This window comes from Cheilinus undulatus, linkage group 7 (assembly GCF_018320785.1).
Source record: "Cheilinus undulatus linkage group 7, ASM1832078v1, whole genome shotgun sequence".
NCBI lineage: Eukaryota > Metazoa > Chordata > Actinopteri > Labriformes > Labridae > Cheilinus > Cheilinus undulatus.
Window position 1 is genome coordinate 28,598,845 of NC_054871.1, and position 18,489 is coordinate 28,617,333.

At 37.9% G+C, this 18,489-nt stretch overlaps 1 protein-coding gene across 4 annotated transcripts in view; it reads left to right on the forward strand.

The window, feature by feature from the left end:
• Positions 1 to 5,764: 5,764 nt before the first annotated feature.
• Positions 5,765 to 18,489, forward strand: part of arhgef18b (rho/rac guanine nucleotide exchange factor (GEF) 18b) — a 67,918-nt gene continuing 55,193 nt past the window's right edge. For 3 of the 4 annotated variants that reach the window (XM_041790811.1, XM_041790812.1, XM_041790813.1), the window contains exons 1-3: positions 8,965 to 9,085; positions 16,848 to 16,999; positions 17,527 to 18,158. In XM_041790811.1, coding sequence (XP_041646745.1) covers positions 9,010 to 9,085; positions 16,848 to 16,999; positions 17,527 to 18,158 — 860 coding nt within the window. In that variant the 5' untranslated portion in view covers positions 8,965 to 9,009. Of the gene's footprint in view, positions 5,772 to 8,964; positions 9,086 to 16,847; positions 17,000 to 17,526; positions 18,159 to 18,489 lie in introns of those variants that run through there. The other variant, XM_041790814.1, reaches the window with a different exon arrangement.

Genomic DNA, 18,489 nt, shown 5'->3' on the forward strand with positions numbered 1-18,489 from the left:
GTTCAAATGTTTTGACATATGTTTTTTTTTATATAGTTTATTCTCTACTAACATTTAAGTTGTCGCACCAGCTGGAAAGTTTCAGTGTAGGCTTAAGTTATAAGTTACGTTTTACACTAATCTCCTATTACGTGTAAAGTCCTCCATGATTTGAAAGGTGGTAAAACTTGTCAAGTCTGGAGCTGGGGATTTTTACTGTCAGCAGTGCTTTATCCACGGTCCACTACATCTCTTACAAATACACACCGTGTTCCAGATCATTATGCAAATTGGGTTTTAGTGTCATAAATATTCAGTTTTTGTTTTTCAATTAAACTCGTGGATGTATTGTGTCTCAGGGCTCTTTGGATCACTGAAATCAATCTCAGACACCTGTGATTATTATTTAGCCAGGTGAGTCCAATTAAAAGAAATCCACTTAAGAAGGACGTTCCAAATTATTAAGCAGGCCACAGGTTTCAGCAACATGGGACAGAAAAAGGATCTCTCTGCTGCTGAAAAGCATCAAACAGTGCAGTCCCGTAGACAAGGTATGAAAAAATTAGATATTTTAGGTAAACTTAAGCGTGATCATTATACTGTGAAGAAATTTGTAGCTGATTCAGAGCACAGATGGGTTTGTGCAGTTAAAGGCATAATGAGGAAGGTTTCTGCCAGACAAATTCATCAGATTAAGAGAGCAGCTGCTAAAATGTCATTAGAAAGCAGCAAACAGGTATTTGAAGCTGCTGGTGCCTCTGGAGTCCCACCAACCTCAAGGTGTAGGATCCTCCAGAGGCTTGCAGTCATGTATAAACCTATATAAGGAGTTTCTGACTAACTGATTTCTTCCATGGTACAAAAAGAAGAACCGTGCCTTCTGTAGCAAAATGATTATGCATGACAATGCACCATCTCATGCTGCAAAGAATACCTCTGTGTCATTGGCTGCTATGGGCATAAAAGGAGAGAAACTCATGGTGTGGCCCCCATCCTCCCCTGACCTCAACCCTACTGAGAACCTTTGGAGCATCCTCAAGCTAAAGATCTATGAGGGTGGGAGGCAGTTCACATCAAAACAGCAGCTCTGGGAGGCTATTCTGACATCTGGCAAAGAAATTCAAGGAAAAACTCTCCAAAAATTCACAAGTTCAATGGATGCAAGAAGTGTGAAGGTGATATCAAAGAAGGGATCCTATGTTAAAATGTAACTTTGCCTGTTAAGATGTTTTTGATTGAAATAGCTTTGATTTCAGTAAATATGACCTCCTAATGCTAGAAATGCAACACAATCTAAAAATGAAGAACCATGAAATTTTCTTGTATTATTGATGACATCACCTCTCGCTGTCACTCTTATTTCAACAGAAAAGAAAGGCAGAACAAACTGCAATAAAAAATGTTTTTCAATAATTTTTCAAATGAATGAAAAATGTCATATCTGCAACTATATTTTGGTCAGTTTGGACATGATACTCTAGCTAAGATGAACATCAGGTGTCTGTGATGCACCCAAACAATAGTACTTCTTAAGTTCACTAGTTTTAACATAGAGTTTAGTGTGGACCTTACATCATAACTTACATAACTTACACATAGCTGGTGCACAGGCTGCAGATTCTGCAGCTGAGGACACTGACCTCCTTCTCTTTGGAGGGTCTGAAAAAATGGTTCATCTCTGGTTTTGCTTTACACAGACTTTTATAAGTTTCTTTATTTAAAAAAAAAAAAAGCCTGAAATTTAAATGTTTCTCTTTCATTTATTTTACACACTCACTGCTTGTTATTTAGACATACAGTGCTTAACAAATTTATTAGACCACCCTAACCCTAACCAAAGTAAGGTTTTTGCCACAGCTGCCCTAAATTAACAGCATTAGTAATTACCAAAATCATTTTTTTTTTATGTTTCTGCAATGGTTAATACACCAATATGTAGAAGCTCTTTAACCAAAATGATATTTTCAATGCTAAAATATAATTACCATTGTTATCCATGATTTTTCAAATTTACTGTTTTACGTCTAAATAAAATGAACCCCAACCTCTCGGCTTTGTGCCCCAGATGCAAAATTGAGACTGGCTCTCTTGTTCATATGTTTTGGTCATGCTCCCATCTGGATGAGTTTTGGAAAAATGTCAAAGACACTGTTGAAAAAGTGACTGATTTTCAGTTTGCTTTAAATCCAAGGTTAGTATTACTGGGAGATGATTCCATACTACCTTTACCTTGTGAATATAATATCAGATTTGTTAAAATGGCCTTGATAGCTGCAGTCAAGTGTATTGCCTTCAAATGGAAAGTGTTACATCACCATGCTTAAATATGTGGTTGACGAGCTTTCATCTTATATTCCTCCACAAAAATAATCTATAATTTGAAGAACCCAAAAGCCTTTAATGAGGTATGGGACGATTTTCTTGCTCTTTTGCACAAAGGACGAGGCAGATTGAATCCTTTCTGAAATGATGAATTTTGAAACTGTGAAAACTTCGGATATGAAATTTGATTTACCTGCATGTGTATATGTGTGTATGGGTGCATATAATGTACACGCAGATGTTTATGTAGAGATGTATTTATTTTATTATCAATTTTTTTCCCTCTGTTTAATTATACCCTTCCTGTTGCTATGTGAGGGGAGTGGGTAGGTGGGGAATGAATTATGAATTCTCTTCTGTAAATAACACTACATTTATAAATAAATTAAAAAAAAAAAAAATATATATATATATATATATATATATGGCAAAATTTACCTATTTACCAAAAAAAAAAATCTGAAAAAATAGTAGAGCGCATTATTATTTCTTGGTTAATATGTCAAATTATAGTTATTTACTTGCATTCCTGAACAGAAAAATGAGTTTTAGTGCTTGAATGTTATGCTTGATTCATTTCTGACTTCTCAGAGAAGCCCAGTGAGCCGGCTCAAATTTAGGTCAATTCAGTTTGAAATTCCTCATTCCTGTTCAAAATGGTAAAATGTGGAGAGCTCACTGAAAATGAAAGAGTCCGCATTAAAGCACTTCATGATGCTGGATGGTCTCTGAGACAAATATGACAGGTGGTCTAATAAATTTGTTAAGCACTGTAATTAGGAGAAACCCCAGCCCTGACAGCTCATTCATGTGATCTTCAGACTTCATTCACACAATCAGATCTCAGAGTAAGAGGGTGCAGGCAGTAATACAGTAAACATGCAGTAAAAGAGTGAGTTTGCTGCAGTTATGCTCTGACAGAAACCACAGCTAACACAGCCAGTTCCTTCTCTGTGTCTTGGGGACATATAGAAGAACATCAACATGCAAAAATGGAGGTGTAGAACAGAGATCATAAGATCAAACACAAGGTAACAATATGATGCAGTGATTGTTTATTTTGTTGTTGTTGGCAGCTCACTAACTTCACAGAGAAGATGGTTGGGCCAGATTCCATGTCTATCATCAAGTAAAAACATTTTGCAAAGCTCCAATCTGAAGCGATTGTGTACAGTCTGAGAACGAACCTGACCAATCAGCGTTATTTGGGAAGATTGAGGCAGTAGCTACAGGCAGGGTTTAGTTGTAGCTGATAGCAATGGCTGCCACCAACGTAGTGTTTAGCTTGAATGTAGCCTAGTATGACAAGGCCACATTTCTTTATTAAAACAAGAGCAAAGAGCAACAGCAGAATAAATGTTTTTGCACTTCTCCCGACTGACCTCAAAATCCGTTTTATTTAACAAACTCCACTGGTCTAAACTACAACTGTTGACCCCCCCATTTTTGACTTGTCACTCTGATTGTTCCATAATGAATGTGACAGAACATGTGTCAACTCAATCTGATCTTTATCTGATTCAAGGATGAATCAGCTAGATTTTGAGGAAATATAAACTGATACCTCAAGAATGCTTTGAAATTTCCTTTTTTGTGAGATGACACACAAATGGCCACTCTGGCTCAAGATGAACTGAGAAGATTTTGGAGATCAAAGTCATTGTCATTGGGCTACATGTTCATCCTTTGCTTGTTGATGTTACAACACAAGAATGCTTTAATGCATTTCTTTTGAATTTTGGAGGGGTCTGGCTGCAGACCGTACATCTTTGACGGCCACTGTCACAGACTGTTCATCTGAGATACCGTATATCTCAAACAGGAAGTACCATAATATCTGGTACAATGTATTTCCAGTTTTAGGTTTTTTTAAAAATTAAACTTTATTCATAAAATCTGGCAGTTACTTTTATTAAAAAACCCCATTTCATTACAGACAATGAAACATTTTATAAACAAAACAGAGAAAAGGCTCAGAGGTCTAGTAGAAACACGAATGGTGGCTCACTTTAGCTTTGTTGGATTGAGTGAACATAGCTACGCTAGCTAATAATGTTACTACATAAGATAATGCTTAAGCAATGTGAGCTTTAGGAAATGTAGCTAAGGCTGTTGTTTTAAATGCTAGCATGTTTGTTTATTATCGTGTGTATTGTATATTTTTTACATCTTTCTGCCCAGGGACCACAGATGTAAATTAGCTTATAGCTAACTCTGGCTCAACAGTTTTGTTTTGCATGGCTCCTGTCAAATAAACAAACTACACTAAAGCTGATGTAGCAACATAAATAATGTATTTGTGTAGCTTACATAGCTGCTTTGTGAGCTTAGCTTAGTTACATTAGCTAAGTATCTTTGTTAGCTATGTAGCTACATTAGCTATGTAGCTCTATTACATAAGGTAAGTTAGCTGTAGCAGCTTTAGATAATGTAGCTAACTTAGCTGTATCAACTTTGACTCGTACCTTAGGTATCTGCTTTGTTAATGTAGCTTTAGCTGCGTTAGCTTCATAGCTCTATTAACTACATAGCTCATGCAGCTAATAGAGCCATGTAAGCTATGTTTGCTACGTTGGCATGGTTTTTTTATGAGGGTTGAGCTTTTGTCAGGTAAGCAGACTGTTAACTTCGCTTTATTAAATGTCTTGTAATCAGGTTTTGCAGGTCAGGTTTTTAACTTTTAACTTTTGGTATCTTAACGGTTACCTTAACCTGTACCCTAACCCTAAACAGAAGTTTGATCTGATTTTATTTTGAAAGTTTTAATGTGTATATCTGTTCTGAGATATATAGTCTCAGATAAACAGTCTGAGATGTTGTACAAATTCGGACTGACTTCAAATTGACCTGTTTGATCTTAGAGGTTAAAGGTCAAAGTCAATAGGCCTTGTGTTCATCCTTTGCTGTAATATATCTTTGAATCACACTTCCCTGCTTATTTGTCTGGCTATTTTAATACCACATGGAGGCTTTTAAATACCAGGCAATAGTTCTAATTTATCTATAGTCTAATCAACACTTTTGCAAGTTTGTATCTATTTCTTTCCTAGTAATTTAACATAATGGGTTTAATTGTAAATTGTGTTCACAGATTTCATCTCATGGAGGCATTGGCTGATGTTTGGTTCAGGAGGTCATGTGATCTATCTAAGCTGTTATTGTAATAAAATGTTTTCCACTGCATATGTACTGGTGCTAAATGCTTCTTTGCTACCATCGAGAGTGTGAAAGAGCCACATCATGTTTACAGCATTGTGTGGTGTGAAAATGTATCTGTGAGCCTCTCAGCTGCACATCTTTCTCAGCTGCTCAGAAAAAGAAAAAAGAGGAAGCTGGCTGTGCAGTCCGTGTGAGGGCGAAACCGACATTCATACAGTTTAAACACAGTCAGACCTAAAGGGACTTCGAAACAGCTTTTTCTCCTTTGTCTTGGTCTACAGCTGCCCACCACCTCTTTCTTATCAGTAAATGTAAGTACAAATCTTCAGTGCTTTTCTTTTCTCCAAGTAAGTGATAGTCATGCTTCATCGTTGTTTGAAATGTGAGCTATTCCTGCTTTTAATAGATCACTTCTTGCGTTATTCGTGCCAGTGCTCTGCCTTCTCTGTCTGTGGGAAAGTCAGGAGACTTTTCTGCTCGATGTGCAGTGAGCTGAACTTGACGGTCATCCGTAGTTACACTTGTGCAAATTAGGAAGCACAATGGTTGCAACCACTGTCAGGCTCTGCGTCTACATGCTTAAGCAGCTAGAGAAACGTTCTCTGTAGTGATCATTCCTCTGCACAACCTATCTTTTTGTTGATTTTTAAGACTTTACTTGTGTTTCTTCTAAGCTGAGGATGTGGTAACTTTAGGCCCTATGACTCAGAATATGAATAAAACTGCCTGTATCATTTCTCTATATGATTTCATTGCGTTTACTTCCTTCTCTCTTTTCTCTTTACTGTTTCCCCAAAACAATGGTATGTTATAAATCAGTCTGATGATGTTTTACTTTGTTTTCTGAAGCTTTTTTTCTGTTTTGATTGAGGCATTTCACACAAAAAGGTTGATGTGCTACATAAAATACCAAGCACACCTAAAACATGGAAACTACTGGGCCCCTGCAGCTGGAGTAAGCTTACAGTTGACCCAGATGCAGCTACAACTGTTTTAATGCCTTAAGGTTGCAAGTTCAGTCATTCCTAACACTAAGACTGGGAAGCTCAAGAGATAAAAATTCAGGGAGTTTGATAAGATACATTTAGAAGCCCTGCATGTATCCAAATATATTTCTCCATTTTATCTTGATAAGGAGAAACATTTAGGCTGTTTTCTTAAGATTATGCCTTACTTATCTCGTCAAGTCCTGTGGTCCTGTGATGTGTTCTGTCATTTTCTTGACATTTCAATAACTTGACTTATCACCTGGGGAAAACTAGTGCTGTTATTTCAAGATAATGAGATTAATTGGTCAAGTTCTCTAGAAACAACTGGAAATTGATCAGGTGTTTTCACATTGCAGTCTCTACCTTAAACATTCAGATTGATTGGGGAAATGGCATGGTATTTGGTGACTCTGTCTATTTATTACCATTGAATTTCAGTGTTACAGGAGTGTGAGAGAACAAAGCCAGACACTCAAACACATGTTGCTGTGCTTCCCGCTGGCTCCACTGATCCTGTTTCACCTCTGTAATGCCTCTGTGGTACACTGAGCATCTTCTCCATACAGTTTACCTACTTCTAAATCTCCTCTTCTAGCATTACAAAGCTACAAAAAGTAACCTGAAAACCCTAGTGCATTGCTTTGTAATTAATTATCTCTGAAGCTGGGTACATACTATAATATAATCATGCTGATTGTCAGCCTGATTCCCCTGTCCTGACCAAAGTCAGCAAAAGCCCATTTATCAGATGGCTCTAAAGATTATCCTGCCAGATTATCAAGTGGTGTTTGATGTGTTGAGAGTGACTTTTTCCCTCTCCAGGCTGCTTGGAAGACAATCAGAGCTGCTCCAGCTCCAGATTGTAAATACTGAACATGTTTAATATTCATGATCAGAAATCCTGTAGTGTTGGAGGAACACTGAGGACAGCTGAGCTGGCACAAGCAGAATTGTTAATTGGAATGAGACAGTGGCCAATCAGGAAGTAAGCTTACCAAAGGGGGAAGCACAACAAAAACCAAGACAGTCTGGCTTCAGACTGTTCATTGCTGACAACTACTGTATTAAAATTAGTATTATATTCTAATACCAATTACTAATAACAAAACATTTATTAACTGAGTAAATAGTCTGCTTAAAGGAAAAATGCTTGTCCTTCATGAAAACAGTCTAACCCAGCAAGTGTAGCCTAAGCAGCTCCGTTAGCTGCATATGCTACATAGTTAATGTAGCTATGCAGCTAATGTAGCTATCATAGCTAACATAGCTACATGGCTAACATAGCTAAAGCTAAGCTCATAAAGCAGTAAGCTATGTAGATATTTAATCTAAAGCTAGCTTAGTTACATTGGATTATGTAGTAATGTTAATTAGGATCTGACCTCTGACTTTTTTCTCTGTTTCATTTATGAAATGTTGCTAAGTCTATAATGTTTGCAAGTTGCTATTTTATGAATGTAGCTGCCAGACTTTGTTTATAAAGTGGAATTTTAAAAATCCCTCTCTCTCAGATGAAAAGTGTGTGATAGCAGCTTTCAGAGATATACCGTCTGCAGCCAGACCTCTCTTACAAACACAGCCTTGGCAATAATGGTAAACATGAAGCATAAAGTTCAGGTTGATGTCAGAAATGGAGGAGCAACTTGTTGATTCGAGGCAACAACACGAGCGTTGTTTTATTGTCTACTGTTAAAAAAAAAAAAAAAAAAAAAAAAGACCAAAGATGTACTGACAGAGGAGAGGCCTGGACCAAAATTGCCTCACCAATGTATAAGGTAGCTAAGAGCTAGCCCCATCAGCTTGTTTGTTCCAAAGTTGCGTCTGACCTTGCAAAACTGTACAACAAAACAATTGTAGGACAGGCAGGTTCAAAAATATGAAGGATAAATTAAGAGTATTCCACTTTCTGCAGGTATTTCACTACAAGCACTGAAGCTGGCACAGGATGGGGATCCCCTTATCTACTCATTACACTTTTGTGACATTCATGAAAGAGAAACATTATAGAGGCGTAAATATCACAGCTTGAAACAGCACTGTGAATAAGCCTACTACCATGAGAAAATTGATAAACAAACTATACAGATTTATGTCCATGCAGGGCTTCTGTAGATATATGAAAGTAATAAGAAAATCAAATGAATTAATTTTTATTTTCTCCCTTCCTATTCCAGGCTTCAAAGGGTTAATTTATGTAAAACTTGAGAATTTTAGAAGAGGATGTGTCTCTAATGGGAATTCTCACAACAGAGTTTGTGCCAACAGGGTTTTTTGTGTGTATGAATCCCATCATCCTTCACTTCTCTTTTTCTCTTCCTTCTCTCACTTTACGCTTTTTGTTTCTTCCTCCTGAGGTGATCCAAGCCAGCAGAAGCGCCCTCTCCCTTACCATCTCTCTCTCTCTGTCTCTCTTCTCCCCTCCCTCTGTCCTTCCTATCCCGTCCTGCCCTCTCTCTCTCTCTCTTACACACCCCCCCCCTCCTCTTGCTGGGTGCCAGAGCTCCAGTGTGAGTGAGCTCTAGTCTCAGCTGGCCTCCCTCCTCTGCGCTGCTTTGCTGGTATGGCTGAATCTCCTCTTAACCACTCCTGGCCATCTTTCTCCAAACTCTGGATGAAGAGATGGTCGTTCAAGAGAGGTAGGGTGGGAATGTGATTTTTAAAAACATACCTCAGGTAGTTTGGGGTAGGATGACAAGAACGGGAGAGACTAAGTGTGTAAAAAGAGAGGAGGCAGCACTGGATGTGACCTTAGGTGGATGTGTTGGGTGGTTTTTATTGTTCTGACTTGTTTTGGGTCCATGGTAATTGACGGCAAGATAAGTGACAATGAGTCATTTCTAATTGTTGAAGATAAGAGATTTCTCTTTGCATTTGTGGTTAAATTAGTCTGTTATTGTAAATTGTAACCTGCAGCTTTACCAGCCTAAATGAGCTGTCTTCTTAATGACGCTTGGTGTAGTGTAGTTATGACTAATCCATTAAGAAACCCCCACTTCTAATAGTAGGAGTTTTATGCTTTGCTATGCTTTGCCCTGTAACAGGCACATCTTCAATTACTTCATACTGTGTCCTCTGTGTCCCCAGAGATATGTTACTTCTTTTTATTTTTCATATAAAGGAGTTGTGTAGGTTGCTTCCACTTCGCTTCAGCCGGGGCATCTGTGTTGCAGCGTACTTTGAAAGAGATGAATTTGTGATCAAAGCTGATCTGTGAGATGACAGTTGTTTTGATGTGTTTCAACCTCTGATCTAACGGCCGCTGTATTCTCGCTTTTCACCTGAACACATCTGTCACACAGGCTCACTCTTATACTCTAGTCAGAGAATAAGTCAGGCCAGAGTGAACTTAACCAACACTGTATTTATCAATCAGCAAAAAGTCAAACTATAGAGAAAGATATCTTTTAATATTTGTGATCATCGTGTCATCTGTAATTAGATAACATGGCTTGAGTATGTCTCTGAGTGTGAGCTAAAAGGACCTTAACAAAGGGTGCATGTTGAAAGTTTTTGGTCATACAAACTTCTTTAATCAAAGAATCAGCTTTGGACAATCTTTTCATCAATCTAAATCAGCATGCATTGTGCTAACACGTCATTCACATTGTCAATAATCAACTGACCATATGTTATGATGCCTGAGTTCCTCTTGTGACGGTCATGTCACTGTGCAGATGTGTGAGGAGTATGGGGAGCTTTGTGGTGAGCACATGTCCTCACTTCCTGTTAGCGTGTCTATCACGCAGCCCATCTAACACCTACAGAGACAGGGGCACAAAAAAGGTCATCTGTAAACATTTTTACACATCATTTTACAGCTTTCCTACTGAATATGTACAGACTGACAGTTGTCTTTATTTTGCTGTCATTACTCTCAATAAAATATGGTATTTTAAATATAACTTAAGAATAAGTATTAATAGTTCTCTCAAAAGAAACATTACAACTTTTTTTACCATGAAAATCTGTCCAGCTTGCATGAAAGCCTTCAGTATATAACTTCTGTGTTATAGTTGATTTTTCAAGGGAAAATTTTCAGTATTTTAACTTTTAATACTTGAACCTGCTACCACAGACATGCATCAAATGATGTCTTTCAAAGTACTCTGTTACTCAGACATTTTTTTGTAGCAATGTCTAATGAAACATGTTAGTTATGTAGTTCAAGTTATCCATTAGTTTAGTAAGTTACCTTTTAAAGTTGTAAGGAAAATTTTAAATTCCCTTTTGTCACTTAAAAGAAAAAAAGTGCTTTTATACTGTTTCTGTTTTTCTCCTACTTGTTGGCAGGTAACTATGGAAGCCCATTTCTGCCACTTAAAAACATGAAAGTCAGGCATTTCTTCAAAAAAATCTCACTTCAAAATTATGAGACAAAAACAATGTATAAGATAAAAGCAGAATTATGAAGGAAAAAGTCAAAATTATGAAATAAAAAGTCAGAATTATGAAATAAAATATCATAATTACAGGATACAGTAAGTCATAATAATGAGATTAAAAATAAAAAATGATGAGACAAAAAAGAACAATAAAAAATTAGAAGCCTAATCATGAGGAAAAAAGTTGAATATATAAAATAGTCACAAATATGCATTAAAAAGTCAAAATGATTAGATAATTTTGAGACAAAAATACAAAATTATGGTTAAAAAACAAACTGAAATAAAAGTAAAAATTATGAGATAAATGTCATAGTTATGATACAGTAAATCATAATTCTTAGATCAAAAGAAAAAAATATGAGAAAAAAGATGCAATTATGAGATTAAAAAAATGCAATTAGAGAGATTAGAGATTTAAAAAATATTTATGAGATTAAAAAAGTTGAAATTCTGACTTCTTGAAAAATTTAAATCCGGATTCACAATCTCATAAATTCTTTGGGCTCAGCTTCTCTTTGATACAAGGAAGGCTCCAAGGAAAAATGTTTGGGGACCACTGGTATAAGAAACATGTGCCCTTCTGCCTCCAGAAGATATTTCCATGCTCTGCCCTGTAGTATGTATGGATTTTTTTGTGTATGCAGCTACTTGTGGCATATCCAGTCCAGTCTTGATAGCAGCCCATATCCACAGTAAATCTCCATCCAATACTGATTAACCAAGGCACATGACTACAAGACATGCATCAGTGTAACTTCATCCAGGAAATTCAGAAAACACTCTTTAAATCTGAACAGGACAAGAGCTGCAAAGAAAAATGACAACTGTTTGTTCAAGGGGGGCACCAAAATTTACACAACCCAGAGCTCCTTCTGTAGCTTTAAGTCATTTTTTATGTGCATATAGCCCAATATCATAAATGCTTCTTTCCAGTCCATGAGACATATGACACTCTCTATACCCAGACCATTTATTTGGAAAGAAAAAGTCTAAAAAATATCACACAACAGGGAAAAAATGGGGAAAACCTCAGTAAGAGCAGCACAAAAAGAATCCCTTGGTTGCCACATAGAAGTTACTCTCTCAGAAACACTATACAGAGAAAAAAGAAACAGTATGAAGCACAAAAATAGCTGTTTATAAAGAGCATTAAGTGAGTGAATGAGTGAACATTAAGAGTCATAATTTAAAGAGATTTAGGCAAGGCGTTACTGTAATCTGGTGATTTAATAGCTGATAATTGTCGTTAGTTTTAGTAGCAGACCTCCTTTGTTATGTGGAGCCAAACAGTGTGGAAAATAGCTGACACTGACAGTGCCAAAACCATTATGGAGACACACACACCTAAGCATGCGCTCACACACACACTGATGTTTCATCCTCGTGTGATGCATTAGCAGATATGAAAGGCCAACCATAAAAGGCTACAGCGGCAGTACAAGAAAGCATCAAGCAGCCACTGCACTGTCTGTACTGAGCGTCTAAGTTTACACTAAACATGTGTGGGATTTGGACACAAACAAACTCTCCCTCCAGCAGGGACTGCCATGCCGATGATTTATTCAAATAGAAAATAGATCTACAGTGTTTCAGTCTGCATGTTTATGGGAGAGCATCTCTGGCTGCACTGAAGAGAAGGGTGGATGCTGCTGCTTTACGACTGGACACAGTGCAGGACTCAGACTGTGGTCTGTCTGGGTTTTATCTAATCCTGCATCAATACCTGAGGTCTCCTGTAGTTATACGAAAATATCACATCATGAAAAGGAGACGTAGTAAGCTATTTTCACATGCAAAAGGATTATATTTTAAAAGTCCCATATACACTTGTCAGCCAGTTTATTAGAGATACCTTTTTAAATGCTCATCAGTGCAGATATCAGCCAATTTATGTATGCAGGTATGGTTGTGAGGAAGCTACTGAGATTCAAGCAACCTTTTCAGCACGCGACCCCCAAAATAAAGGTGCCAGAGACCGGGGACCCCCACTGTACCTGAATGTGGTTAAACACAGTCATGCATATTCAAAAATAGTAATGTGCAGACAAGGCTGTCCATGAGAGGAAAAAGAGGAGAGCTTTCTGGGGACCAGCCATACTGGGGGCCCAACCGGAATCATTATTAAATAACGTTGTGATATCTATACTTTTTTTTTTTTTACATGAATAATGACTATTATCAAAGAAACAACCTTTTTTTTTTAAATAATTTGTGCCAAAGTATATAGCCATCTTAAAAATGTGTATTCCTTTTCTTGAAAATAATAAAAATGGGATAAAAGTGGTCGCATTTAGATTAAAAAGTGGCGGAAATGAGTTTAAAGGTGCAAAAATGGGTGGAAAAGGTGGAAATGTAGGGGAAAAAAATTGGTCTAAACCGAAAAAAATGGGTTAACTGAGGCTGAAAAAAAGCAGAAAGTGGCAGAAATGATTTAAACTGGCAAAGGGGCATAACAATTAGTGAATGTGGTTAAAATAGGCAAAAATGGGCATAAAAAGTGGTGAATAAGGGTGTAAGTGGCAAAAAAACTAAATGGCAAAATGTAAGTCCGAAAAGTGATGAAAACAGGTTTAGAAGAAGCAAAATAAAGCCAGAAAGGGCGCAAATTTTGCAAAATTGATGAAAAATGGCGAACAGTGGCAAAACTTGAGAAAGTGGCTAAAAAGTGGAATAAATACTTTTAACATTAGAATTCAAAGAAAGGGAGGGCCCAGTCTTTGGTTTGTCAGGAGCCAGGCCAAATCTGTTAACGTGCAGGCTTACTTGTTACAGATTTGTTAAACATGATTTTGATTTCAACATAAATCTCACCCCAATGACTGTTTTATTTTTTTATTGACCAATTTTATGCATATGTTTTAATAAGAAATAATAAAATATACAATTATTAACCATTTAAAAAAAATATATTATTAATTTTTTTAAGGCATCTGGTGACCTTTTCTCAGTGCTCAACAACCCCAGAAGGGGTCCTGACCCCCACGTTGAGAACCACTGATTTAAGTGACTTTGAACATCCCATGGTTATAGGTATCAGATTGGGCCTGTCTAAATATGTCACAAACTGCTGATCTTCTGAGATCTTTATGCAAGACAATCTCTAAAGATTACAGAAAACAGTCTGAAAAAGAGAAAGATGCCGTAGTTCTCTGGACAAAGGGCCTTTCTGATGGCAGATGCCAGAGGAGAATGACCAGTCTGGTTCAAGGTGATAAAAAGGCAACAAGAAGTCAAATAACCACTCCACTCATTACAACCAACTTCAGCCGAATAGCATCTCTGACAGCACTGCTCTTTGAACCCTGAAACAGATGGGCTACAGTAGCAGAAGATCACATTCAGGTGCCTCATCTGTCAGCTAAGAACAGGAAACTGGGGCTATAACTCACATAGGCTCACCAAAGTAGAGACAGAAGTTTCAAAAAACATTGCCTGGTTTTTGAATCTTGGTATGTCCTGTGGCATTTGATCAGTAAGATCAGAATTTGACATAAAAGCCTGCCAGGCCACCAGTATCAGCACTGCTGTGATTGGTCAGAAGCTTGAAGCTGCAGGCAGAGTGCCAAAAACAATCGCAGAAGTGCTGATATTCAGTCCAACATCTTCTTCCTGATTGTGATTCTGTTTTCTATGATTTGATTACAAAATTATAGGAGATAAAAAGTTAAAAATAGAAACTTCAGTTGGAACCCTCTTGCCATACATATAACAGTTTATTGTAAAGTAGATATATAATTTTAACTGGCAGTAAAGGCTCTGCTCATAAGATGCTCCCTGGGTTGGTCAAGCAGCATGCTTTGACTGTCCAGGGTGCACACGGCAGAAATGTGCCTATGGTCAGACACATTAATGACAATGCACATTGAATACAGAAATGTAATAAAGCTGCAATCTACTCTGTAGTATAATGAAAGTGAATATAAGGCTGCAACAAAAGCTTCAGGCTAGAAAGGGTATGACAGAGGTCAGGGAGGTGAAGCTTTGCCAGCAGCAGTTTGGTGTGATGGCATCGATTAAGCAGGGATCTGTGTCAAGGATGTTATATTTAAAAGTACCACCTTGTTCAGAGGATGAGCTGTGATTTGCTGTGAGAGCTGGGAGACAATCATTAAAATCAGCTGGCTGTCAGCCAGTTGCAGCTGGGTGTACATGACCCCTGCATCCTGCATGAACTAAAGTTTCAAAATATTTTACTAATTCATATAGTTCTACATCTTCATTCACACTGATGTGTTGCAAAGCAACCCAAAGACTCTCCTGCATTCTTTCTACTTTGTGTTGGTTGTTACCAGAGAGCAGCTTCTTAAGTTATGTGAACATATGTGAATGTTTTATCATGCTGTTGTACCAGATAGATTAATCAGAAATAACACTGTCTGCTGAAAGATTCACTTACTGTATTAAGAACATCTAGTTTAGGTGGATTGATACGAATGATGAGAAAGTACTTGACATTTACAATATGGCCTGTTATGGCCTGCTGCAATTTTCAAACTGCAGAGAGTGCAATATTAAATGTGCACCAAAAACAATTTTAGTACAATTTTTTTGCAGTAGAGCTGTTATGCTCAACACACCATGCAAACATTAAAGTGTTATTTTTCTCAAGAACAGTTTGTAAAAAATCCCACTTTCCTTAATTTTGAATGCTTTTCTTATTAAAAATGAGAATGATGTAAAAATGAACATTCCCTTCAGTATAACATTTCATATCACATTTGCAATATGAGTCAAAATAATACCAATTAGATATTTTTTTCAGATCGTTCAGCCTTAATTAATAGTCATTGTGTCAAGTCCCACTAATTTTATCCTCTCTTATACCAGCACTAGTGGAAAAGCTCTTGTTCAGTTATTAAGTTGAAACTAATTTATTCATTGTGGATTAGATGATAACTTTTAAAAGCTGCTTTTATTCCTTCTTTTTATCAACAACTTTTACGAAGACTGTGGGTAATCTGACAAGAATGACCTAGAATGGCATTTTTTATCCAGTTTATCTTGTGTCCTGCAGTGACAGCGCATCATTCATCCCAGAAAAACAGAAATGGAAACATACTACATGTATGTTGCTTTTCATCTGTTGGGTGAGAATCTAATACCTGTAATAACTAAAATTGTCAACTTTGTTTTAAAAACTTGACATCCTAGGCCACATGGTGCATCATTAAAGCCAAACTTAGATCACCTTGATGAAAATATGTACACTCGAAATATCATTGATAGTCTCTCTCAGCATTTCTCAGCAGGATACCGGTTTGAAGTTTTGACCAGAACTTTTACCTTCACAGAGAAACAGAAAGAGAGCAAATCTTTTCAGGCCTTGTGAAGCCAGGCAGGCTTAGACTGAGGCTCAGGTTCACAGGAGGCGTCCCTTATGAAATGAGCCTTATATAACCTGTGGAGCTGTGGCTTTTTCCTCCTCAGAAGGGCATAATGTGGCTGAAAACCATCCATATTATAGTCAGGAGCCTTAACAGACATTTCAGCTGTCATGATACACTATGCTTGTTTTTATATTTATGGGAAATGCAAGAATGTAATAGCCAAGCATTTTTGCCTCAGGTATGTGTTTCCACACTCAATATTTGCCTTTTTTGTGCCCATTTCTGTCACATGGGATGTACTCACTGTAGTGCCTCAATGTTATTTAGCTCAGGAAAATAGCGTCTTAGACCATTGAAAGCTCATTGACTGAATGATCTCCATACTGACATGGAGACTAAAGCTGGCCCACCAGACAGTTTGCAGTGGTGACAGCGGTTTGTGGCATCATGTGAGTTCAGGAATCTGTTTAGGCAATGGAAATGTAAAGAGAGCTTTTATTCTGAGACTGGAGCAGGGGCTGGAACTGAGCTTTTCTTCCACCACTCAAAAGTGATTACACAGGTGTTAAGCAGCTGTTGAAAATAGCTACGTTTTACTTTTTGTGCTTTGTTCCTTATGATAAAGCTGAAATAACTGCATTTTTAAGGACATCTAACTGACAAACCCCACATCTACTATCTTTCAGCATCTGAGTGCAAACCATGTAGTCAGCCCTGTGGTTCTGGTTCTCCTGGGACTCAACAAGGTGTCCCGCGTCCCAGTGGGACAGGGTCTTCTTCATCACTTTCACCCGCCTCAATACCTGAGGATGTCTTCTTTGGTAGGAATAATGACCAGGTAAAGCTCTATAATCTTGACTCTGACCATTGTTATATGAAACTTGTTTGCTTTTTCCTGCAGACCATTATGTTGAATGACTCCAGAGACAGCAATGTCCAATCAGTCCATCCATCACTTTGACTACAGAAAAACAAAAATCTACTTCCAAGCCTTAACTTTGATAAGTATGATCAACAACATTTTAGCCTTCAAAAAGTTGTGATGAAAGTAACATGGGCTACAAAGAAGTTACAAAACCCAACTGTAACAGACTGAATGTTGTGTTTAGCATTTTGGCATTGGCCTTTATGGAGCCTGACTTGCTTTTGGAGCTTACCTAAAGGGATCAGAGAGCGAAATCTAGTTTTTGGCACATCAGCATTGACTTAAACCTTCTCTTGATGTTTTTGACTGGTCCCCTTATTTTTAAGTTTGTTTTGAGCCAATTGAATTTTTTAATGGAGCTGATGTTTTGAATATCTTGTTAACCCTCTGTCTTTTCCCTTCTTTTTAATTTTCTTTCTTGGCCCCTTGCTTGGCCACAGGATACATGTTCAGTAGTCAGTGACTACGACTGCCCCTTTGCAGAGGTGAACAACAGTTTGGAGGACCTGCTGGGCCTCAGCTCTTCTCTACAAGACTCTGAATACTTTAAAGACCTAGAGGGAGGGATACCAGCTTCACAGCCAGCTTCACCACCTGCTGCAGCCACAGTAACCACAGTGCCACAAGGCCAACCTCTCACTGTTGACCTACAGGTGTCTTCAGACACAGACAGTTCTGCTGTCAACCATACTGTACAGACTCCTTTGACCACACATGTTCCTCAGGGAAATGAACCACCGTACACCACTTATACACACCAAGTGGAGGATCTCCAGCACAACTTTGTTGTCACTCAGCTAAGTCCTGAATTACTGCCAGGCTGCATCATTGACAGTGGTAACTCCTCAGGCCCTGCAGTGGGACTTAATTTGACGATAAATCTGAATGGACTATTGGGGTCAATGGAGACTGAAAAAACAAAAACAGAACTGGAGGAAATTAAGGATGAACCCGCTATGGATTTTGGTGGAGAACCAGACCTTGACAGCTTTCCTATTCTGGTCCGATCCATGTCAACATCTCGGAGGCACAGCTGGGGTGTCCCTGTGTCCCCGATTAACCTGGGGAGGAGGTGAGTTCACTGGAAAGAACTGGTAGGATGTTTCGGTAGCTGTACCGCCAGCTCTCTGGGCAACATTGCCCCCTTGGCTTAGGCCTTGGCTAAATACACTTACATTACTATCATAGTCCAATGAGCCTGCCCACGTCATTAATATTACAAAAGCAAAGGCTCAAACTACTTTAAGAAGAGGGACTTTACATTTTTAAAGAGGCAACAAGAAATAAAATGCATATATGTTGTTTCTGTAATATTAATATGTTATTTAGGTTTAAATAGAAGTTATCATTGATTAAATTTAGCATGGACCCTGTCTCTGCTAACCACCATAGGCCCCAGAAAG